The sequence below is a fragment of the Myotis myotis genome, unplaced genomic scaffold (genome assembly GCF_014108235.1).
Source record: "Myotis myotis isolate mMyoMyo1 unplaced genomic scaffold, mMyoMyo1.p scaffold_m19_p_2, whole genome shotgun sequence".
NCBI lineage: Eukaryota > Metazoa > Chordata > Mammalia > Chiroptera > Vespertilionidae > Myotis > Myotis myotis.
The window spans coordinates 194,366,908-194,392,032 of record NW_023416324.1 but is presented as its reverse complement, the minus strand read 5'-3'; the positions used below and the strand labels follow the sequence as shown (position 1 = coordinate 194,392,032).

At 40.0% G+C, this 25,125-nt stretch overlaps 1 protein-coding gene across 5 annotated transcripts; it reads left to right on the top strand.

The window, feature by feature from the left end:
- Positions 1 to 38: 38 nt before the first annotated feature.
- Positions 39 to 22,437, top strand: MFSD1 (major facilitator superfamily domain containing 1). 5 transcript variants are annotated; one of them, XM_036349914.1, is made up of 17 exons: positions 245 to 313; positions 3,383 to 3,435; positions 3,886 to 3,935; positions 4,272 to 4,384; positions 5,526 to 5,568; positions 6,297 to 6,364; positions 8,156 to 8,264; positions 9,572 to 9,674; positions 11,677 to 11,775; positions 12,197 to 12,308; positions 13,240 to 13,296; positions 13,635 to 13,791; positions 15,067 to 15,164; positions 15,684 to 15,796; positions 17,745 to 17,792; positions 19,301 to 19,358; positions 20,708 to 22,437. In XM_036349914.1, the coding sequence occupies exons 4-17, from the start codon at positions 4,275 to 4,277 to the stop codon at positions 20,709 to 20,711; spliced, it is 1,179 nt and encodes a 392-aa protein (XP_036205807.1). In that variant the 5' UTR covers positions 245 to 313; positions 3,383 to 3,435; positions 3,886 to 3,935; positions 4,272 to 4,274; the 3' UTR covers positions 20,712 to 22,437. The 5 variants fall into 5 exon arrangements, with proteins under 5 accessions (XP_036205806.1, XP_036205809.1, XP_036205805.1 ...); XM_036349912.1 differs by lacking the exon at positions 3,886 to 3,935 and having other exon boundaries at positions 40 to 313; XM_036349913.1 differs by lacking the exons at positions 3,886 to 3,935; positions 20,708 to 22,437 and having other exon boundaries at positions 39 to 313; positions 19,301 to 19,362.
- The last annotated feature ends 2,688 nt before the right edge of the window (positions 22,438 to 25,125 follow it).

The window sequence follows — 25,125 nt, the reverse complement described above, 5'->3', positions numbered from 1 at the left end:
TGATCACGTGAGCGCAGCCCTGCTGACTTCCGCGGCGTCACGTGAGCGGCCGCGGTCACGTGCCCTCCGTCTGGCCGGGGCGTGGGCTGGGCGACCCTGCGAGGTGCCGGGGTTGCCGCCGCTCTCGCTTCTCGGTCTCCCGCGGGCGCCATGGAGGAGGAAGAGGAGGAAGCGCGGGGGCTGCTGGCCGACGGCCCCGACGACGCCGGGAGAGATGCCCCCGCCGTCCCCGGGGCGCTGCCCGCGCTCTGCGACCCCAGGCGCCTGGCGCACCGGCTTCTGGTGCTGCTGCTGATGTGCTTCCTCGGCTTCGGTGAGCTGCCCGGCCGGGTCGGGCGGGGCGGACCATCAGGAAAACCGCGACCGTCCCCCTCGGAGCCCTGAGATCCGCTCACACCCGGGCCACCGCGCCTCCGCACAGCCGCTGGGTCAGCGCCTGGGCCCCCCTTCTTTCCCCTTGGCGCCCCCATTCACACCCGTGGCGTCCGGAGGCGGGGTCAGGGGCTGCGCCGGGCGAGCGGTGTCCCTCGCTACTCCTGGGCTCCCAGCATCTCACTCCCGCGCCGCACACCGAAGGGATCTCTGGGCCAAGTGCCCTCTCCTGGCGCCTTGTGCAGAAAGTTTGAACTGCCTCTCTGCCCTCCGCAGGGGAAAGACTTTTTAAAAATCAGTAATTCTGTGGGTAGCGTCATATTTCCTCTCCCGCTTTTGGGACTTGAGGGTAGCTCGCTGGCGGCGGCAGCGAGTAGCTGTGTCCTTCCTCTCCGCCCGGCCACTGCGCAGCCCCCGTGCTGGGTTGGGCTTGCGGTCTTGGCGGTGGTTGGTCGCACTTAGGCAATCTGAAGGCAGTTTTTGGAGATAATTTTTGAAACACCTTCCCGTGTTCCAGCAGCTAACTTATTCAGCAACTTTTGAATGTCAATATTCGTTTGGTATGGAAGTCACAGTGTGTTTTCAGGGCGCCCACAGGAGCCGGTGTAATCAACAAGTGTTGGAGCCTTATGGCGGGTGACTTGGTGCTCCTGCTGCGATACCTAGGATGCTCTGGGCTTTGGTTTCTTTGCCAGTCTTTTTGAGCCCTCTCTCCCCCCATCCTTTAAAAAAAAATTGATTTGTTGTTCCAGCTACCCACACATTCACTGGTTGCTTCTGGCACATGCCCTGACCAGAGATCCAACCCGCAGCCTTGTGAGCAACCTGGCCAGTCCCTTTTTGGAAAGAGATGCCCATCCATTAACTTTAAATCATGATACCGGTACCCTTTACAATGGCGATTAAAGCAGGAACCACAAGTTGCTGGTTTAGGAACAAAAAAGAACAACACAAAACACTAAAAATGATCTCTTTTGAAGTAGAAAGGTCATTTTTGGTAAATTATGGCTATTTGCCTGGGTTTCAGAAGTCAGATTCATACCCTAATAATGACAATTTTCCCCCCCCTCTTGAATCTGTACTTTCTAATATGTACTTTTAGAGAGAGTGGGGAAGTGGAGGCAGTATTATCTTGAAGCCAACCATAAATCTGTCAATTGTAGTACTTTAGGAATAAAGCTCAGTGAATGAATGTCAAACCTCTCTCCACTTCTCTCTTATCCGTCAACAGATATTTTTATGTCTTTAATCCTTTAGAACTCTCTTTTATTTCTCTTCACTCCTGGCACTGTGTTTGCTGAGTTATTATATTTGGAGCAATCTGTTTATAGAATTAGAGCTCTTGTTTCAAATATTAGTCAGAGTAGTTCAACTCCATTCCTCTGCTCTCAAGGTAAATAGTAATCTCAGGTAACGTTACCAGGAAACTGCTGACAAAGTTTGAGAAATTTTTAGTGTGTGTGTTTTCATAATTTTAAATAAGGAAAATGTAGTGCTTCATGAAGATGCCAAGAAAGTAATAGATATATGAAGCATCATGAAAATAAAATGGAAGAACAATTAGTTGTTAACTTCATGGTTCAGGTTCCCAGTACTTGCTGTATATCAGTGGTTCCCAACGTGGGGCACACACCTCACAGGGGGGCAGTTTGATTTTTAAGGGGGGCAATTCGAGAATGAGTTACTAACAGTGAGTTTTTTTTTCATTTCTTATGGTCCTAGGGGGCCGCACATACAGTATCCTATATAATAAAAGCCTCATATGTTAAGTGTGCTGTTGACAGGTCAGCCATTCAACCAATCAAAGCGTAATATGCTAACGATATGCTAAGGCCACTCAACTGCTCGCTATGCCATGCACTGACCACCAGGGCGCAGCCGACTGGTCGACAGGTCAACCAGTTGCTATGATGTGCACTGACCATTGGGGAAGACGCTCCAACCGGTAGGTTAGCTTGCTGCTGGGGTCTGGCTGATCAGGACTGAGCAAGAAGGGCCAGACATGCCCTGGAGCACCCTCATGGCCTCTCCCCGACTAGCCAACCTCCTGCATCTCTCCCCAGCTTCGATCGTGCACCGGTGGGATCCCTCGGCCTGGCCTGCGCCCTCTCGCAAGCCGGGACCCCTCGGGATGTCAGAGAGCTGGTTTCAGTCCAGTCCCACAGGGAGAGCACTGCTCAGCCAGAAGCTGGGCTCACGGCTGGTGAGCGCAGTGGTGGTGGCAGGAGCCTCTCTTGCCTCCACAGCAGCGCTAAGGATGTTCGACTGGTGGCTTAAGCCCACTCCCCCTGGATGGGCCTAAGCCGTCAGTCAGACATTCCCTGAGGGGTCCCAGACTGCGAGAGGGCGCAGGCTGAGCTGAGGGATCCCCCAACCCCCCACCAAGTGCACGAATTTCGTGCACTGGGCCTCTAGTATAAATATATTGTGACATATTTATCTATTTCAGTTCTCTATTATATGTTTTGAGACTATTTGCTATTTTTTCATATCAATTCATATTATTGTTATTATTATTATTTTTTTAACAATTTCTCAGTGATTTCTTCCTCAGTACTTCAACTGTCCTTTTGTTCTTTTAATTTTCTCTTTTATGGATGCCATGTTCTTTGGAAGCCTGTTTAGACCAAGTTAATTGCCTTTTAGGCTTCCTCCACATGAATAGGAGTTCACTTTTTGAATCATAAGAATTCTATGTTATGGGGGGAGGGGAACATCAGGATTTTAGAGATGCTTAGGTGGGGCATGGCCACAAAAAGGTTGGGAACCACTGCTGTATGTGCTGGCTAATAATTTGTAAGTGATTTGACATGTGTTCTCTGGATTATTTGGCTACAGCTTAGGAAATAATGATGGGCAGGGAAAAGGTTCAAAGAATTTTCCATAGTGTCAGTCCTCGAACCTCAAGTATAAACATTTAAAAATCACCATTTGAGTAGTAATTACAAGTTGAAACTCTTGTGTGGATAATATTTGTACTTAGAAAATATTTGTTCTTTCTTTTTTCTAGGCAGCTATTTTTGCTATGATAATCCGGCTGCCCTTCAGACTCAGGTTAAACGGGTAAGTTGATTTCTCACCTTTGTTTGCTTTAGGGAAGGTGTATTTGTTGAGGCTTCATTAGCTCTCAGGTTGCCTAGTCTGCAACAGTCTCCAGTGAGTCCATTTTAATATCTGTAGTCACCAAGGAGAGTTTGTGAGTTGGAATGAGTGGCCACAAAATTCGTTTATAGCACTCATGTGTAACTTGATATGATTTCACACTCAGATAAATAGTTATGTGCTATTTCCTCAGTATTACTGCAAGTATTCGGAGACTTTTGTTTGCCTTTCACTCTCTCTTTGGTAATCACCTGAATGACAAATGATTTGCTAGTATGTTTTGTTGTTATTTTGTTTTTAAAATGTGGATACTGATTGCAGAGGATTGTCCACGTTGGTTTTGTAAAAATGAATTTGATAGTTCCAGTTTCTTGTGCATTTTGATAGTCTCTTTTCTTTGTCTTTGGACAGGGAGAAATGCATAGATGGCCCTTCACATTCTAGAATGAAAGGGAAAGAAGGTACGAGTTAGTAGGGGGAGGCTAAGATTATTTTTTCCTTGTGGGGAGCCCCAGTGCAGTTAGCATAGGGCAAAGAGAAGATAGATATTTGGGCAGATGCAGACAGAGGTGGTCTCCATAGTGGGGGATCTGGAATGGCATGCGGACCCAAGAAGGTCCCAGATGTGACCTTTTTCTGAGGCAGAGGCCATAGCTACCATGAGAAACCAAAGCAGTTAAGTGACTACAAATGGTTAAGAAATTCCTGTCTTACACAGAAAAAAAAAAGTTTTAATTTGTTAGTTACTAATTTTAACTATTTGGAAAAAATAGTTTTTTGTTTTTTTTTCCATATAGGATATGCAGGTGAATACCACGAAATTCATGCTGCTGTATGCCTGGTATTCTTGGCCCAATGTAGTTTTGTGTTTCCTGGGTGGCTTTTTGATAGACCGAGTATTTGGAATACGGTAAGCTTGAAAAAAATATTTCTCCTATGGCAAAAATCTGGTTATTAGGAAAACACAAAACTAAATTAAATTTCTAGAAAGAACTGAATAAGATTCTGTATTGCCATGATAATCTGCTTTAGTGTTTATTTAAAGATATTTTTATGTCTCTGGAATTGGTTTTTGAAAGTAGGCTGGTATTTCAGATAAGGTTGGGGCTCATGAAATAAAGTAGCTCAGGTATGCCCCCATTTGGGATCAGGCAGGCCACGGTCCGAATCCCATTATTGCCACTTGCTCAGTTTCCAACTCTTCTGAGCTGTTCCTGGCTTTCTGAGCTCCAGTTTCCTTACTGGTTGGATATGGATAATAATTCCTGCCTTGCAAGGTGGTTATGAGGATTGAGAGGGATGTACAGTAGCCAGCACATATGTAGTATTTGCCTCTCCCTATTGAGACTTTCCCTTTCTGCTGTTCTTAGGGTTGAACTTTGTGACCACTCCTATTAGATACTGAGGGAGGAATCACACTATAAGCTTTGTTACTTTTCATTTTTATGATTGTAGGTGTGTTGTTAGTGGAGGCTTTAAGAGGGGTGTAGACTGGGAATATTTTCAGGAGACAGAGGGCAAAATGATGAAGGGTCTCCCAACCATGTCTGGTGGAAAAGAATTGAAGAAACTGGGTGTTTAGACTTGGGGACTAACTTTAAAACATTTTGAAGAGTTGGGGTATAAAGGAAGAATTACATTTATTTTGCTTGATCTAAAAGGATAGAATTAGCTGGAAACTGCAGGAGGATAGATTCCACTTCGTATGTTACAGACCTTGCTCACTTAGGTTGACAGGATAGGATGGGTCATGAATTGCCTTGGGGCCATAGTGGGTTTTCCAGTGCTGAGTGCGGTGTGGCCATTTCACCAGGTGGAGAGAGGGCTTGAGTTTTGGAAGGACGTTTACTCCTGTGCTCGTTAAGGCTCTTCTAACACAGGCATGTTATTACTCTGGGGAAACATTAATCAGATGTTGCAAGTGTAGAATCTTTGAGTGAACTCTATTAACATGGTTGATATTTGTCCTTTTAAAAAGAGAGGGGTCCAAGAAAACATGACTGAAAGATGTGGTGACTGACATACTCTTAATTCATATTCTCTCCCAACAGATGGGGCACCATTATTTTTAGCTGCTTTGTTTGCATTGGACAGGTAAGGAAGGCGAAAACATTCATTGAGTAAGTGATAGTGATGTGAATTCTTTTCTAATTCTGGCAAAGATGTCTTTAATGAATGCCTAACTGAATTAAGCAAGGCCCACAAATGCCCATATAGTAAAAGGCATAATTCATTTTAAGGCTTGAGACAGATGAACATTAATGTTTTTTAAAAAAATTTTTTTACAGAGAGGAAGGGAGAGGATAGAGAATTAGAAACATCGATCAGCTGCCTCTTGCACACCCCCTACTGGGGTTGTGCCCGCAACCAAGGTACATGCCCTTGACCGGAATTGAACCTGAGACCCTTCAGTCTGCAGGCCGACGCTCTATCCATTAAGCCAAACTGGTTAGGGCCGTGGTCGGCAAACTGTGGCTTGCGAGCCACATGCGGCTCTTTGGCCCCTTGAGTGTGGCTCTTCCTAAGCCTTAGGAGTACCCTAATTAAGTTAATAACAATGTACCTACCTATATAGTTTAAGTTTAAAAAGTTTGGCTCTCAAAAGAAATTTCAATAGTTGTACTGTTGATATTTGGCTCTGTTGACTAATGAGTTTGCTGACCACTGGGTTAGGGTGAATTTTAATGTTTTAATTTCACAGATTTACTAACAAGGAATACTAAAATTATGGAAGAAGCTGTGATTCATCATAAGTTACTTATTTCTCTTGAATACCTTTAATTAACTTTTTAATTGATTCTATGTTATATTCTATATTATAGGTTATTTTTGCTTTGGGTGGAATATTTAATGCTTTTTGGCTGATGGAATTTGGAAGGTTTGTGTTTGGGTAAGTTATGCATAATTTCATTTGTCCTAATACATTGTTTTTAGTGTTCAGCTATCAGTTTATTAAGGATTTAAAAAATATGTTATTGTCTCTTATGGAGAATTACTTCAAGTCCTTGAAATGTAGCCACATATACACAAGACTGTTTATTGGTTGTCTTAATTTTCCTTTAAAGTAAGTAACAATTTTGAGTGACCATAGTTAATTTAACTCTGTGTGGGTTTGAATATTAGATAGTCCTCTAGAAATGATGTTTTTCCTAGGTGTTTTGCTGTTCTGATATATTGAAGACTATGATTTAAACCTCATTTGTAGATGATAGTGTAGACCATCAGTTTCTAAGTTGGTGATTCACGGACAGTTTGCTGTTTCTTAGTGGCTAAGCGCAGGTCCTTTTGAACCTGTTGAAAAGGCTTGAATGAACAAAATACCAATAGCCTTCATGAATTTCAGTGTTGTTCAGTAAGCCCATTCTGAGTCCAGCCTTGGGCTTCCTAACCCAGATGAAATAACTTCTTTAGTTTTTAACTTAAAAGCACAACTCATTCAATATTTTCATTTGTACTAAGGACCTATAGAAACGTGACATACTCCAAAAACTGTTCTAAGGGAGAGAAAAGGAAACGAAATGTATATAAAAATAAAGGATTCATATGGAACTGTGGTCAGAAGTGGCTTCATGGACCAAGTGGGCCTTGATATCAGTGTAGGGTTTGGATAAGCAGAAGAGAGGGGAACTGTTTTTGAACTAGGACGGAGAGGTGAAGGAGGCTCAGAGTTAGGATATGGAAGAGAAGCTGAAGGCCTGGGTGTGGGGCTGGTCAATGTGTAGAACTTACAGAAAGAAAGTAGGAGAACGTTGCATATGGAAAGTATACACCTGAAAAGTGAATTTTTGTGTTTTCACAAAGCATGGCTCACTCTTCACATGAACATTTAAAATATATATGTATATATGTATATATATTTTATTGATTTCAGAGGGGAAGGGAAAGGGAGAGAGAGATAAAAACATCAATGATGAGAGAGAATTATTGATCAGCAGCCTCTGCACGCTGCCCTCTGGGGATCGAGCCCACAACCTGGGCATGTGCCCTTGACCGGAATCAAACCCGAACCCCTTCAGTTCACAGGCCGGTGCTCTATCCACTGAGCCAAACCAGCCAGGGCTTCACATGAACATTTTTATGTCACATAGATGGTGATGCGGTAACCCAGAGTGCTTTTCTTGCCTGTCATGGTTATTATCGCGGCACATCAGGTTCCCCAAAGCTTCGCAGTGGACTGTGTGGGTCAGGAATTTGGACAGGCTACAGCGTGGACAGCTTGTCTGTGCACCTGCTGCCTAGAGCCTCAGCTGGAAAGCTGCATGGATGGGTCCGGGCTGGAGTCATCTGAGAGCTCGTTGATTCACTTGGCTGGCACCTGGCTGGGGCGACTTGAAGACTTGCACTGCCGGCTGCAGTGCCTGAGGGTGGCTTCTCCGTGTAGCATGGCTTGGCTCTCTCACCGCATGGCGAACTCAGGGTAGTTGGACTTGTTACAGGGTGGCTCAGGGCTCCATGTGCGAGTGTTTGATGAAAAAGCAGATTCATCTTCTATGACCCAGTCTTGGGTCACACAGCATTACATTTACCATAGTCTATGGTGGATTCAGGGGAGGAGGCAGCGACACCACCATCTATAGCTTTTACCATCTTCAGTTAGAGGGGTGTCAGAGCTTTAAACCTGCTGCTGCTGACTGTGGTTTTTCTTCAAAAGCTTGACTTTTCTCCCTTTCCCCACTTTTAGGATTGGTGGGGAGTCCTTAGCAGTTGCCCAGAATACATATGCTGTGAGTTGGTTTAAAGGCAAAGAACTGAACCTGGTGTTTGGACTCCAACTTAGCATGGCTAGAATTGTAAGTATGGCAAACCTAATGAAGCCAAATAGGAAGCACAGGATTGAATATCACAGGGATCTCTTAAAAATTACAGGATGAAGGGTCGTGTATGACAGATTAGGTATTGATTTTTTAATATATTTCTCTAGACCACAGTATAGCATGTACCTTACTTTAAGGCATTTCTAACCTTACTTCTGTTAGAGACAGTCTAACATGGCTAAATGAACATTGATTAGTTCAGAGAAGCTGAGCATTGGAATGGATCTTAGCAGGTTTCATGCTCTAATGTCTTATCCATTTGGGCATCCCTGCTGTCAAAGTCTTCACATACGGTCTTCTCCTGGCTTTGCTTGCCTTTTCAGTGATCGAAGCTCAGTGTGTGATGGGGCAGCCCATCGACTTCAGTTAACTTTATGAAGTTCAAGTTCATGTAGAGGTGAATCTGCCTGCACAAGTAGCTTTTACTGATTGCTCCAAACTTGCCCTCTGTAGTTAATGTCTACCTCCTTGCTGTGCACCAGCATTTTGCTTATGAAGACAGCTCTTGAGTTCTTGGTCAGACAGGCTCATTTCCTGTGGTTGGCTGTTCCTTATGCCTGGATTGCTGTTCCCCCAGATGTCCTCACAGCTAACTTCCTTCAGGCTTTTACTCCAAAGTCACATTCTCAGGGAGGCCTCCACTTCTTTATATTCTCCTTCCCTGTTTTATATGTTCCCCCTTTTTTTTCCAAACACTATTTAATATACTATATAGTTTACCTCTTCTACCACCCCATTAAAGCGTAAACCCTATGAGAGCTAAAATTTACTTTTTGTTCTGTTCCTTATGGTTTTTCTGATACCTAGAACAGTGACTGACATAAAATTAGGGCTCAGTAATTGCTACATGAATGAATAAACGAATGAGGATGTTGTCTATAACTTTTACCATCTTCTTACGGACAATGAGAAGACGCATTCTTTTTCAGATGTCAGTTCCAAAAAGAGCTGTGCTTTTTCTGAGCTAAGGTTTTTTTTGTCATCAGTTCCCTGTGAATTTTGTAACTCAAGTTTCATTTTTTGTTTAGGCTACTAGGAAGTTACAAATGTACTGGGCTATTTTGAATACTAGGCATTTTCTATAAATTGGCATTTTTTGGCATGTAGTAATCTCATCTGTGGCTTTACTTTAATTTTTTCCTTTCTAATGTTTTTTAAAAAATTTACCTCCGTTTAATCTGAGTCCTATATATCTATTCTCTAAGCCACCTCACATCCTAGTTTTTGAACAAGGCAGGGCGATATAGAAGATGTAGGTTGATTTTTTTCTCCCTCTCTTTCAGGGAAGTACAGTAAACATGAACCTCATGGGATGGCTGTATTCCAAGGTTGAAGCTTCGTTGGGTTCTGCTGGTCACACAACCCTTGGAGTCACACTTATGATTGGTTAGTGAATCCTGATGTCCCATGTTCTGTCTCTGAACACGTCATAGGAAGTATCGCGGCAGAGAGGACGGAACCCTGGGATCTGGGTTAGACCACGTTGGTTATCATTTTGCCTGCACAATTCATGAGTTACTTGACCTGATTAGATACAGCGAGGCATTCATGCTTTTGGTTTCATTTTTACGTTCTTAAAGAAAAGGAGGATCTTGTCCTATTCTTGTCTACTTAGCATTGTCCTGATGATTAACTGAGAGCTTGTATGTGAAAAGAAACCGTCAGGAATTTAGAAATGTAGAGCTTAGATTTTGTAGAGATGATACAGTGTGGTGGGAAATCCACTAAGTTGGGGGTCAGGAGCCTGGGTTCTAGTCCTGGCTCTGACAGGTCAGTCACCCTGGACAAGGAAGGTAACCTCTGCGTCGCATTTTTCTTTTCTGTGAGGTTGCGGGTATTGGGCCAAAACTGTACAGGTTCCTCCTGGCCCTAAGTTCTCTTAGCTGAGGCTCCACCTGCTGATGGCTGGGCGGGTCACTGGGAAGCGAATGGATTCCACCACCGGTGCTTTTCCTCTGAGCAGTGAACTTGTCTACCTGAGCCCCATGATGTGAAGAGGGCTGCTTACAGAGCCCTTGAGTGACCTTTGGGGGCGGGGGGGAGGGGCGTGAATGTCCTGTGCCATCTTTCATTTCTTAGGTTTCCTTGGTACAGCCTGGTAAGAAGAGGACAGTGGAGCAGTAATCCTAGACAGGAGACTCGTACCTAGAGATTCCTCCTCCTCCCACGTCTCCTCAAATCCTTTGCCTTACTTAAACCCTCTTTCTTACTCTAAACGCTCTTTAATATTTCTTCTAGTTCCCTCCATGATGGAGAATTTGAGAATGTTAAAGAATTTTTGAGCCAGAAAAGACCTGTGCCGTTATGAATCAAAGTCTCTTATTTTACAGTTGGGGAAATTTGAGCCCAGAGAGGTTAAGTTCTGTATCTAAGATCATTCAGCTTGTTAGTGGCAGAAACAGAGCTAATGCCTGCTGTCTGTCATTTCAGCAGTTTTTCAACTGGACCATATGTCAGCCAGTTAAAGATGCATTTATTTTACTAAACTTTTTTTTTTTTTTAAATCCTCACATGAGAATATGTTTATTGATTTGAGAGAGAGGAGAGAGAGAGAGAGAGAGAGAGAGAGAGAGAGAGAGAGAGAGAGAGAGAGAGAGAGAGAATGGAGGGAGGGAGAGAGAGAGAAAGAGAGAAACACGGATCAGTTGTTTCCCATATGTGGAACCTGAAACCTAGGAATGTGCCCTGACCGGGAATCGAACCTGCAACCTTTTGGGTGTATGGGACAACACTCAACTAACTGAGCCACCCGGCCGGAGCTACTAAGCTTTTTTAAAAATTCTTGACAAGTGTAAACTTGATTAATTATCTGATTTACAGTAGTAATACGAGGTCAGCGTTAGTGAGTAATGCTGAATATGCATAGGAAAGAGTCTGAGTGAGCTGTGCGTGGGAAGGTGGGGCCCCAGGCTGCCAGAGGCTAGGAGCAAGGGTGACGGACTTTGGGAAGGAATCAGAAGGAAGATGAGGTGATCACAGAATCAGACTTTGCTTTTATAACCCCGCCCCTCCCCCGACATCCATTAAAAATTGGTGCTTAGACTGAATTAAGAAAGTAGGGCTAACTTGCTAGCTGGTTATCAGCTTTCTTCCTTTTGTATTCTGTATTAGAAGAGTGGACTAGTTTGTTCTGATCTTTTCCATCTATTCTCCAACCTTCTACTGGGAAATAATATGGTAATAGTGACTACTGTTCTTTGAATGCTTACCACATGCTCTTCCCTTCCTTCTCTCCTCACTTGTAATTGTGGGCATTTCTTACATGTATCGAAATACTATCCCCTTTGGCTGCTAAGTTTTTCAGCTGTTAATGCGATGTGCTGTGTTTTAAGGAACCTTCAGTCTGGCTCTCTTTTAAAAATCTCTCTCTCTTTTTTTTTAATTACAGGGGGTATAACCTGTATTCTCTCACTAATTTGTGCCTTGGCCCTTGCTTACTTGGATCAGAGAGCAGAAAGAATTCTTCATAAAGAACAAGGAAAAACAGGTGAGTCTCAATGCGAGAAGAGTGGGACTTTGGGGAATTATGGCCTTTTTGAAATAATGTACAATTATGCAAGTTGGTAATGCAGTGTTGTAAACCCAGTGAGGCTTAAAACATGTCTTTTGATCTCTTATTTCCAAATCTATTTCTATTTGTCTAAATTTTGGGGTACATGTTCCCCCTTATATGTTCTTTGTGTATTTGCAAAATGACGAGTATTCCTCATCATTAGGTAGGTAGATACTAATCTTAGGTTTTGCTTTTTCTCATGTCTTTTTAAGTTATCCCAGAAACTATGTCCCAGTTATTTACTGAGAAAAGTGTTTTTTGACCTAATTGCAGAGGTTAATCACATGATCAATAAAAAATGATCTTGACTTGTTATGTGAAATTATACTGATGCCTCTTCCCTTTCTTGTCTAAGGTGAAGTTATTAAGCTAACGGACGTGAAGGACTTCTCCTTGCCCTTGTGGCTCATATTTATCATCTGTGTCTTCTATTATGTGGCGGTGTTCCCTTTCATTGGACTGGGGAAGTGAGTATTCTCTAGCATTCCGCTTCTGCTGACTAAATTGTAGTGAGATTCCAATCACATAAATGTAATTGTTTAAGTTGTTAACCTTGCTTCTCTGCTTATAGTTTATATATGCACAGGAATTGTTTCATATCCTGGGATACAACTGATTTTCTTAGCTTAAGGTTTAGTATTGTTTAATATATTTTAAATATTTTTTGAAGAAATACCTAATAACAGTTTTAATTCAAAATACTGGTTTATTTTACTGCTGGATTTTAGGTTAGATTTTTTGAAATTTCCTCTTTATTCCTTGGTTAGGAAGCTTCTTATTGAGAATGAAGACCGCATACTGGCTTATAGTGATTGGGCGTATTTTTATTTCTTAGGACTGTAATTCCTCCACATTCAAACTCAGGATTCAAATCAAATTTTTCTTACTTTATCTTCTACCTCTCTGTCTTTTTTCTTTGGCAGCTGCTTAAACAGAACAGTGTGTGAGTGTGAATGTGTTTATGGGGGTGTGTGTTTGTAATAAAATCCTTAAAATTCAGGTTGTAATTCTAAATAATTTGAGACAAGAATCCTATGCATTATATAGCAAAAAACCTGGCCAGTACAGCTTTTATGGAAAAGAGGCTCTCTTAATCCCCTGTGGTAGTGCATTGGTTTTCTGAACATTTGTGTGTGCTGTCTTCAGTATATGTAAATAGGGGGAAAAATAGGCATCAGTATATTTTATTTAGTCAGTGAAATATTTATATAAACACTGAAGTTTTAGCCAGTTACTTGAATGTGAATAATTTCAAATAAGGTGGGAAAATAGTATCAAGATGAAAAAGTTGACTAAACTTAGAATTATTGTATTCAGTTTTTATTCTGCCTTTATTCAAAAACAAAACAGAAAACAGAGTAGTTCTCTCTAAAGTGCTTATTTCTCTCTTTATTTTAGAGTGTTCTTTATAGAGAAATTTGGATTTTCTTCCCAGGCAGCAAGTGCTATTAACAGGTATTTCATTAATTCTTTAAGTGCTTATTGTGTGCCTAGTGTGGGTCTTTAATTATAACCGAATGTTATAAGACATATGTGATGTAACATCCACAGTGTGAAATCAAAATTAAATTGGGACTTGATCCTGGGTGGCCATCTTTGGAAAACCAAAGAAGTGTTGGACCACTCTTTATAGCTTTATATTCCTATTTACCAACAACCATTTTAGAAGATTGTTAAACTAAATGTGCTAGGATTTGCTTTGCCTAATGGATTTAGGGACTTGGATTTTTTTTTTTTTTTTTTGTAGCTGGGATACATTTCATTAAATAATACCTTTTATATTCTCTGGGCAGTGTTGTATATGTCATATCAGCTCCCATGTCCCCAATATTTGGGCTCATGGTGGATAAAACAGGGAAGAACATCATCTGGGTTCTGTGTGCAGTGGTGACCACCCTTGCTTCCCACATGCTGCTGGCCTTCACGCTGTGGAACCCGTGGATTGCTATGGTAACGTGGCTGTTCACACCTGGGGGGCTCGGGGCTTCAGGGAGGACCCTGTAAGTTGCATGTCAGGAGCCACTCAGCTCCTCTGATAGCAGTGCTTTGTGACAGTGGGGAAAACAATGAGTTGATTTCAGTGTTTACAAAATAACTACTAGTATTTTTAAAGTGCATAAATATTAATTACTAATGCGTTGGGTATTTTTAATTTCATTTGACTTATTTAATAGGGTAACCTCAATGCCAAAATAGTATCTGAAATAAAATAGTCTTTTGAAAGCCAAAGTGCTTATTAGTTCCATTTATTTTTCTGTTCTTCATGAAAAGTTGTCCTTCCATTATAGGTGGCAAAAAAAACCCCTATCGGCCCAGTATCCATGATTTCACATCCTTTTGTCTTTGACATTTAGCAGGTCAAAAAGTGATAAGGAATTCATCAAATTTTTGTGATTGTTCTTCAGAGTGTCATTTTTAAGACCACAGGGTTAAGTGCTATTTTCCTTTCCTGTAATAAAAGAATATCTTGAAGAAAAAAATATATACATATGGCGGGGCAAAAGTAGAATTACAGTTGTTCTTATGGAAAATAATACAATAATTAAATAATAATACAAGAGTAAACTGTTTCATGCACTCACAATTGTAAACTTACTTTTGCGTCTGTGCACTAGGTGAGAATTCTGTAGGACAGGTTCCTAGAAGTAGAAATGCTATAGTAGAGGCTTTGCACAGTTAACATCTTGGTAGACATTCAGTAGAGCTCTGTCAGTAATATAAGAATGTATTTGTTTTTAGTGTTCTTGTCATTGTTGGATATTGGCATTATTTTAATCTTTACTCACATGATAAGTATAACTCTTATTTTAATTTAAATGATAAAATTCCCTTTTTAATTGAAGAAAAATGATGTTGCCTTGGTTGTTTAACTTCAGATTCCTAATAAATATTGGAAAATTAGCTTGTCTATAACATTGGCAACAATTTTTTACAAATTAGCTTTGTTTTCTTTCTTGGTTCTTGACTGTACCCTGGGCCCAGGCAGTTATGTATATATATAAGTAATGTGATTAAGACAGTGTGCATGTATTTTCTCACTAGAGGGATACGTCTAAGGGAGGGCCAGGACATTTTTGGATTAAATATGAGTTTTAACCTGATTACAGTAACATTTGCATGAAGATTCATATGTTAGCTAATATGCCACTCTTGCTAATCTGCGTCAAAGGAAAGTCACTTTGATTAGTATAAGACTTTTACCCTTTTCTGTATCACTTTCTATAGAGTCTCCTGGGACTCTCCTATTCATTGCTTGCCTGCGCATTGTGGCCAATGGTGGCGTTTGTAGTTCCTGAACATCAACTGGGAACTGCATACGGCTTGTGAGTATTTGGACCAGGAATCATGTGATGTCTCTGCTGTACCAACTTATTATCATATGAAACTCCAGGTCTCGGTGAATCTAGTCGAATCTAGTCGTCTTTAGGCTTCTGGGACAGCTCTAAACCTGGAAATAACTAAAAAATTCAGTTAATCTGTTTATGCTTAACTTGGAGCAACGAAAATGCTCCAGCAAGGGAGCGGGAGGTGAGCTAACCCGGAGAGGTAATTGCTGCCATTATCACCCCACTGCCTGTGTATCTGAGGGCTTCTAGTGAGAAGTTGAGTTCTGGTTTGTATTCACTTGGTTTTGAGTTCATAATGCACTTAATAAGGCAAGCTCCCCTACCTTTGAGCATGAGGTTTAGTAGAGGAAACAGTCATGGAATTTTAAAAAAATCCCTGGTTGAAAATGTCTCAACACTAATACCATGTTGTTTGTAGATGTTGATATTTATAGTGAATTGTTCCTCTATGGAGACTTGAAATTGAAATGTGTTTTTATATTCCTTCGATTTCAGCATGCAGTCCATTCAGAATCTTGGTCTGGCGATCATTTCTATCCTTGCTGGCATGATACTGGATACTCGGGGATATTTGTTTTTAGAAGTTTTCTTCATTGCCTGTGTGTCTTGTAAGTGTGCCATGTGGCAACATTTGTTTACTTTCTTGTAATATGTAGCAGAATGTTGTTATTTCCGCTTTTAGGTGTTATTGTTACTTTCTGTTTTCCCTTCTTTTAAATCAAATATCTAAGATGCAGCTCTCAGGTTTGCCTGATTCTTAGCCTGTGCATCAGAGCTTCCAGCTGGTGACTTTGTAGTTCTCTGAAGACTCACAGGCATTTTTCAGGAGATTCCTATTCTTAAAGGCAGCAGTAGAATATGCATTATCTTCTGTTTTAAATATTTACATTAAAAAAAAATTTACTCCTTTAAAGTAGAACCCTTTGAAGGGTCCTAGGTGTGACTATATGGATATATGTGTGATTTAGGTGTGCTCAGGGTTAATTCATCTGGCAGTTTAAATTATTTTTATTCTTAGTCCTTTTATGTAATTTTTACCTGTAATGATTTGTTGGTTAAAAATAGCATGTGTTAGAATACAGTTGAAAGCTATAAAAATAAACGAGCATTTTTCCTTTGATTGTCTTCACATACACAAATTGTGTTCATCTGAAAAAAATTCTCAAATAATGTATTAAGATGCCTTTTATACTTTGATAACATGTATTTAAAAAGGCAAATCCCAGTGAAGATATTATCAGGCTTCGTTTTCATTTACAGGGAATAATGACTATCTATACTTGAAGTATGGTGTTTGCAGAGAAATGCTTATGAATATAGCCTGAATACATTTTATCTCATATTTTAGAAATAAGCACACCAAATTAAAAAAAAGCTTTATTTGTTTTTTAAAAAAGTGTTTAAGAGTTTAAAAAACGGTCATGAAAGTGTTTTTGTCTATTTTTTTAAAACTAAGTATATTTTTGTTGATTTCAGAGAGGAAGGGAGAGGGATAGAGAAATACAAACATCAGTGATGAGAGAGAATCATTGATTGGCTGCCTTCTGCTTGTCCCCTACTGGGGATCAAGCCCACAAACTGGGCATGCGCCCTTGACTAGAATTGAATGTAGGACCCTTCAGTCCACAGACCGATGTTCTATCCACTGAGTCAAACCAGCTAGGGCCATTTTTGTCTACTTTTAATGCTCCAACATATGGTTTAATTTCAAGTTTCAGTTTCATATTATTTGGTTCCCAAACCAAATAGCACATCATTTTAAAATGTTTTTGTTGCCATGTTAATTTTAAATAAACTAAGTGTTAAGGTAAAAAACCAGGCATCTGACTTTCTGAGGTATGAGCTGGCTCTGGGCTTCTGGGAGTCTAATGACCACATCCTAATGTTTGATTAATTTGTAAAATGGACATGGTATTTTCAGACCTATCTCTCCCCGCCCCCCCCTCAAAAAAAAGGTTTCTTCTGTTTGGCTCTCTGTAAAATAATAGTCGAGGGCAGTGGTCGGCAAACTCATTAGTCAACAGAGCCAAATATCAACAGTACAACGATTGAAATATCTTTTGAGAGCCAAAGTTTTTAAACTTAAACTGTATAGCTAGGTACATTGTTATTAACTTAATTAAGGTACTCCTAAGGCTTAGGAAGAGCCACACTCAAGGGGCCAAAGAGCTGCATGTGGCTCATGAGCCGCAGTTTGCCAACCACACGTCTAGGGCTGGCAGGAGTTTTGGGGAAGTGCTGGGAAGGACCAGCACTTGTAAGTGAGAGGAAAGAGTGGCAGGGATGACCCATGGGTGGGCCTGTCCCTCTCCTGTGGGTGTCTGCTTCTCCCTTTCTGGCCTTGCCATCCCTGAGCTCAGGCAGCCCCTGGAGAAAATGGTGTATGACTTATTTATAGTGCTTTCAGAAAAATAATGTAAATAGTGATTTTATTTTTAAATTCCGGTTAATAAAAGTTGATTTGATTTGTCTAAGTTTTACTTCGTAATTATGGTGACATAGGAATCATTGGGAAAAAGTGCATGTCTTAAGGGTCCTATGTTTTTTCACTTCCAGTGTCACTTTTAGCTGTGGTCTTACTCTATTTGGTGAACCGTGCCCGAGGTAAGTAGAAGTTCAGGCATTTTCTTCTTAACCCATGATAGATAATCTTGTGGGGTCACTGGGTTGTCTGCATGCCTTTCTAGAAGCCAGTGAGTGTTTTAGCTCAAGTATAACAACATTCTGTCCATAGTGATGGAAATATTTCATTATATAACTATAGGCCTTGTGCATGAATTCATGCACGGGTGGGGTCCCTTGGCCTGGCCTGCGATCAGAGCCGTTCGGGGCTGTCTCGCCCAGTCCTCATCAAGGCAGATCAGGGCTGGCCGGCAAGGGAGAGACCAAGGGAGGTTTCTGGCCTCTTGCCCAGTCCCGATTGGCCAGACCCCAGCAGCAAGCTAACCTACTGGAGCATCTGCCCCTGGTGGTCAGTGCATGTCATAGCGACTGGTCGAACAGTCAACACAACGGTCGACTGATTGGTTGGACACTTAGCATATTACACTTTTATTATATAGGATTATCTATTCTGGACCTTCACGCTCATTAAAATTGTTGTCATGTTCTTTCTGGCCTGTTGAATGTAAGTTTTAGAAAATTTTGGATTTTAAAAAAAATATAGTTTTATTGATTTCAGAGAGGAAGGGAGAGGGAGAGAAAGATAGAACCATCAATGATGAGAGAGAGTCATTGATCAGCTGCCTCCTGCACACCCACACTGGGGATTGAGCCTGCAACCCGGGAATCGAACCATGACCTCCTGGTTCATAGGTCAATGCTCAACCACTGAGCCATGCTGGCCAGGCTAGATGTTGTTTGTATATTAGCATAAAGAAGCATTTTTTTAAAAATATGTTTTTTATTTATTTTAGAGAGAGAAGGAAATGTTTCAATGCTCAGTCACTGAGCCACACACCGACTGGGCCATAAAGAAGCATTTTTAGAACCTAAAGCCCTTCCTGTGTTATTGTCTTATATTTAAAAAAAAAAGTAAATAAATTGTCAGCTGAAATTTTCATTTTAAGGTTGAAAGTATTTGATATAGAATGAGAAATTGCAGATTTTTTTCTTTTGCGAATATATGTGAACTACATGCATTTGTGCTTTGTGTGGGTTCTTTATAAGATTTTGATGTTTCCTGTATCAATTTTTTCTAACTGGCTTATCCTTAAAGGTTGTTTGCTGTATATTTAGAAGAATGTATACGTGTGCTGTTTCCATAATTTTAGGTCTTTTCTTTAATTTTTCTAAGTTTTCACTATTACTGAATATTAATACAATGTCCCTATTAAGAAAACCTGAGGAAATACAGAAGTTCAAACTTTAAAAAAATGCTAAAGTTAAGGAGTGACTACTTGTATCCTATAAGGATTTAAAAATAAAAAACATTTTTCCCTTGGGACGGTTCCAGGAGATAAACTATTTCTTTCTCATATTTCATAGTATATCAGTGCAAATGTATTTGTGTGTGTGTGTGTGTGAGTGTGTGTGTGTGCTTGAGCTTGCGTGCATGTTTGAATTTTTATAATAGTTACATTGAAAAGATTTTATGCTTATTTGTGTTTTAGGTGGGAACCTAAATTACTCTGCAAGACAAAGGGAAGAAATGAAACTTTCTCATGCTGAGTAAGCATTGAAAAAGAGAAAAGTTTTTTTTATTTTCAAAATCTTGGACATTAGCATTGTATTTCAAAGTATTAGGATTGGATTTTTAAGAAATCAGTCTTTTTCTTGTGTTTCGAGAGCTAATTATCATTTCTGGAACTATAACAACATTCTTGTTTGTGTCAGAAAATTGTAAAAGGTGGATATCAAGGTCTCAAATGAAGGCAGGGTGGGAGAATTTGGCTTTAAATTGCCTTCTGAGAGACAAAGGTCTTTGTCCTAAGTTTCTCTGTTGAGCTCACCCTTCTATTCTCTGATGTTTTCTTTTTCTTAACTAGTTGAGATTGTTTTTCATCTTTTCTTGGTACTAACATGCTATTCTGTATTCTTTGACTCATTTGGAACAAATTAAAGTATATAGTGTGTCTTAAGTTAAATTAATATTTTTCGTGAGTATATGCTACCATCTAATAGTGATTCTACATGCTACAACATAATGGTGATTCTATTTCCTATCATTTGTACAACATAATAGTGTATATCATATACTATTGCTATAATATAATAGTGATTCTGTTTCCTATTATTTCTAATTTTTTCGATAGTGAATACTTTTTCACTTTAAAAATTTATTTTTAAACATATACCATTTAATTGTAAGTTTTGTGAATTTTGAATAAGTTAAAATCTGGTAGAACAAGGCTATTTAGTTCCGGGGGTGATTCTTGGTCATGTCAAATTCCCTTTTAAAATAGTAATTCTATTTCTAGAAATACATTTTAAGAAAATAATCAGAAGAGTTGTGAGTTTTAAATACATTTACGATAGTCTGTTTATTATGTAAAAAAATTGGAAATAACCCAAATGTCCCATGATAGGGAAATGGTTAAATATATTATGATACACCCATATAGTATGTTTTGAAAATTATGTTTTAGAAGGACTTTTAAAGTCAGAGATATTTAACATGCTATATGTTAAGTAAGCAAAAGATAAAAATGCAAATGCAATATTTTAATTTAATTATTTTTAAAGTATGCAAACGTGTATCTCTTAAACCTATTATTTGTATATAATAGAAAAAATACGAAAATAGGAAAAAATGAAAGAAAAGCACCCAAATATTAACAGTTCTATTTGAATGGTAGGGTTATAAGAGTTTATTTTTTCTTTGCTTTTCTATATTTTCTAAATTGGTCCTGTGTTACTTTTACAATCATGAGGAGTTAAAAGATTATTCAGCAAAATGTGGACTCTCAGTATTTGGCGCTATGTGTTTTGTAATGCTTATGGTTTTTATTTTGTAAACCAGATGGGGCTTTGTGTTTTTTTCTCCCTTTTTTGATAATATATTGCATTCTGTTTTGCAGATGAGAAGTTTAAATGACTGTGTCATGAGAGTGGGCTGCACACATCATTGATCTGAAAACCTCCATTAAAAAATTATTATATAGAGTTTAGTCAATAGGAAAAAAAATGGTCTGGAAAGTTATATTTATATTTCAAGTACTTCTAAGTATATTTATGAGGACTATTTTACTCTCTGCTTTTGTGTGTTGCTGAAGAATTTTACTTCAGAATTGGCTAATCAACAGTGAAGCTTAGGAAATTGCTCTGGGACTTGCAGGTGAATTTCAGTAAGGACAATAAATGGAGATCATTGGATTTATATTGAGATCATTTTTACAAAGTATATCATAGAGATTTGGCCTTTTCTTTATCTTAAAGCAAAAAATATTTTTTAAAGCTTTTGAGGGAGTAAAGGCATGTTTTATTATAGTGTAAACCATGGCATTTTAATAGGCATTCCCTTTTGTAATAGGGACTATTTGAAATATACTTGATGAAGTCTCTTCATTTTTACAAATAGATTGTGTTCTGCTCTTTTTACTTATGAGACAGGTTGCTGAGCGGTGACCCTTTTGAGCTTCTCTCTCTCTCTCTGTTACTAAGCACCTTTATTACTTAGGGACATAAGTTTGTGGTATGAACTTTCTGTACAGTTTTTTAATATAGTCTAATTAATTACTGAAAATGTCCTCTAAATGATGATAACTCCATTTCTACATGGATAAATAAAAACATTGTAAAAGGAATCTACATGAGTTTTTAAAAAAATCTTAAAACACTGATTTTAACTCTTATTTATGTGGAAGATTATAAGAAAATCTGTGTTGGACTAACGAAAATTTACCTAATTATTCATTGAAAGATTATGGGGATTAGCTTTTTCTCTAGTGTAGGACCTTAAAGTGACATTTATGTTTTTCACATTAAAATGTGGATATGAAATTTCTCTGACAGATTTAAATGCTTTTTAATTGACTTATTAGTCTTAGCATATTAAAGTCAAGACTTTTTCATGTATTTTGCTATATGTGCACACAGATATTTTAGACAACTATTAAACTGATGAGTTTAGCTGATTATATTGTTTAAAGTATGTGGCATAATATTGTATGCCTAAAGTTTCTGGGACAGATTGAAAGTGCATTCCTTTTCAGGGTAAGTTTACTTTCATCCATGTTTCTGATTTACAGGGTATTGTGTCATTATTCAGTTGTTGGTTCTGTGGGCTTGACTGCCCTGTGCCTGTTCTAGCCCCTGGCGAGTGAATGCTGGCCTCACAGTTGGGAATGGTGCAGGAGGTCAGCTGCTGCTGCTGCCGGAGGGCTGTGGTCTGGCCCTGCCCTCGTCTTTCCACTACCTCTGTGCCCAGCACAGTGACCTGCTTACATTGTTTTCAGTCGAATCAGGTTCCGTCCCTTCTCAGGGGCTTTGTCCATGCTCCCTTTGCTTAGAGTATTTTGTCCTGGATTCTCTGTGACCTGGTTTCACCTGATTTCCAACAATCTTAGCCCCAGCTCAGAACCTATTAGAACTAATTATTCCTATGGTCTTGGAAAAACCCTGTACTTTTGCTTCTTAATTTACCTGAGCCTTTATTCCAATGAGGAATTTGTGATGGTGTGGGTTTCTGTTTCTTCCTTTAGATTGTAAGCTCCTTGAGGGCAAGAACTGTGTCTGCTAATGTTAATAATGATTATGTCGATAGTGCCCAGCACTGAATAAATATTTTTTGAATTATTCATAAATAAAATGAGTAAATTTGAGTATCATTTTTGAAGGATAAGTTGGAAATGTGAATAAGAAGACCTGAAAGGGGTAGAGTGGTCAGCTGCAAGACTTTTGGCTTAGCAATTCTATTTCTAATAGTTTATCTTAAGGAAACCATCAGATAGATACACATTTTTATATATTTTAAGGAAGTATCTTCTTTGCGTGATTGCTTATAATAGCCTAAAATAGGAAACCTCCCAGTCAAGTACAAAGTATCATGTGCCTAAAGTGAAATAGGAAGCGCCGTTACATGGTTTCATTGGCGTGCATACTGACCTAGGCAATGATGGCTTTATTATGTGGGAGACTCAGTGCTGCTGTTCCTGTAAAAGCAAACACAAACGTGTCTGAAGGGTATGCACATGAATGTCTTTGAGTCTGAAGAAAGTGGTATTATTGTTAGAAGGGAGGAAGGTGGTGTTTTCCAAAGAACTTTGAGGATACAGGAAGGAGTTAAACAGAACCCTGAGTTAGAAATAGAATTTGCACTTACAGGAAGAAAATTGCAGGATGAGAACTGTAGGAGACAAAGCAATAGAGAATGGGGTATGGACTAACTGAAATAATGCACTTACATTTTGATCCCAGTGGTAGCAAAGAACAGCTGTAAGTTGTCTACAAGCTGCCCGAGATTTCTGGAATGCCTCCACCTCAGCCTCTTACTACCCCTTGGCTTCTTCCCTTTGCTTGTTCTTGGAGAGCTCCCCTGGGGGCAAGGATGGGGAGGTTGGTGAACACTGAGCAGGGGTTTGCCGTTAAGTTGGTGGGGAAAACTTTGATGTTTTGTAAGAAATACTGAAAAGTCCTTGACATCATGCAGGTAGGCCAGACAGCCAACTTAGGACACACTTATTACCACTTATTCCCCTGAGGTGTTTGTGTATATGGTCATGTACTTAAGTGATCAGTCATCTCCTTGGTAGATCTTTGTTAGTCTCACATCAGGGCAGCTGTTCTAATTTACAATACTCCCTAAACTGACTTCCCCCATTGGTTTGACTACAAATCAATTGTGAAATGAAAACCAGTGGACCTATGAGTTACTCCATTTGGGACTACCATGTACTTGGTAGGAGTTGGTCTTTTTGGAATGGATCATCTCTCGTGCTTGTCTCCTGAGTTTTACTAGGTAGTAGTTCTCTGGGCTTCCATTTCCTGATTAGCACATAGAGTATCAGTTTGCTCAGTTCTCCAAGGAAAAATCTGATGATGCTGGGGTTCTATGTGTTACCACATTCGGGTGGTTTTAACCTTTCAAAGCAGATCCTATCTGCCCTGGGGAAAAGAGGTAAATAAAAGTGTCAGGATAATAGGTGATCCTCTTTCCTCCATCTAAGCCCAGTAGAGCCCAGATTTCAGAGGGTACAGTGGACAAGAGCTGGACACACTGTCAGTGGAATGAGGTGGGAGAAGGATGAGAGAAGCTGGATTTGAACTGGGAGAGCTGGAGATGGCTGGAAAGAGAACGGCCCCATATTAGCAGCAGGAAGCCTGGGTGGGACATGAAGGTAGTCAGCAGATGGGCCTAGAGACAGGCCATCTCAGGTTTTAACAGTCATTGCTCATGAAATGGAGCGAGTGTCAGAGGAGAAATATGAATCCTCTTTGGATTCTTGTGGGGTCTGTGGGGATGGATCCATTCCAGACCGGGTAGATGGGGAAGAGGGGGAATGGGTGTATTTAATGGGCATTTAAAAATGTTTTATTTTAATGACTTTATAGTTCTGTGAATTTCAGTAGATATTAGATTTGTGTTCTGGCTACCACACCAGGATATGGAACAGTTTCTTAATGAACATTTCAAAGGGGAACTATTTATAATGTTTTAAGATAACATATATGTGCTGCCTTCATTTAAGAGTTATTTTAGAAAGTTTTGAGTTGTTTTCCAGCACTTGGACTTTTGAAATGCTTTTCTAATCTGACGACAAAGTGCATAACTTTTTTATGTTTCTTTTACTTAAATAAATATGCTGTCTTTCAGAGACTACAATATTTCACCTTTTTTTCCCCCACAATTTTTTAAAATATATTTTATTGATTTTTTACAGAGAAGAAGGGAGGGGGATAGAGAGTTAGAAACATTGATGAGAGAGAAACATCCATCAGCTGCCTCCTGCACGCCCCCCAGTGGGGATGTGCCCGCAACCAAGGTACATGCCCTTCACCGGAATCGAACCTGGGACCCTTGAGTCCGCAGGCCGACGCTCTATCCACTGAGCCAAACTGGTTCGGCATATTTCACCTTTTAATGTCTCTGAAATTGGCTGTATCTTGTCTTTGACATCATCTTATGATTCAAAGGAATGTAGTAATGGGAAAAACCAAGCATCCTATATAATAAAAGGCTAAAATGCAAATTGTCCCCTCGGGAGTTTGGGAGTTCAACCGACCGGGAGTTTGACCACTCGCTATGACTTGCGCTGACCACCAGGGGGTGGTGCAAAATGAAGGAAGGTCCCGGCTGGCAGCCAGCAGCCAGCAGCCAGGTGAAGGAAGGCCCTGATCAGCCCTGATGGCTGGCCAGGCCTAGGGACCCTACTCATGTACGAATTTCATGCACCAGGCCTCTAGTGAGCCTATAATAATGCTTGATCATGTAAGATATGCAGATTTCTGTGTTATCATTCCTTTCTGGCATCACTGAACCTAGGCTCTTTAGTAGAGG

Excerpts from the sequence above, each read along its gene's own strand:
- MFSD1 (XM_036349912.1), top strand. The coding sequence starts at position 151 with ATGGAGGAGGAAGAGGAGGAAGCGCGGGGGCTGCTGGCCGACGGCCCC. Across the intron at positions 3,436-4,271 it reads TTCAGACTCAGGTTAAACGG|GATATGCAGGTGAATACCAC; the intron begins GTAAGTTGATTT and ends TTTTCCATATAG. Across the intron at positions 11,776-12,196 it reads TAAAGAACAAGGAAAAACAG|GTGAAGTTATTAAGCTAACG; the intron begins GTGAGTCTCAAT and ends TTCTTGTCTAAG.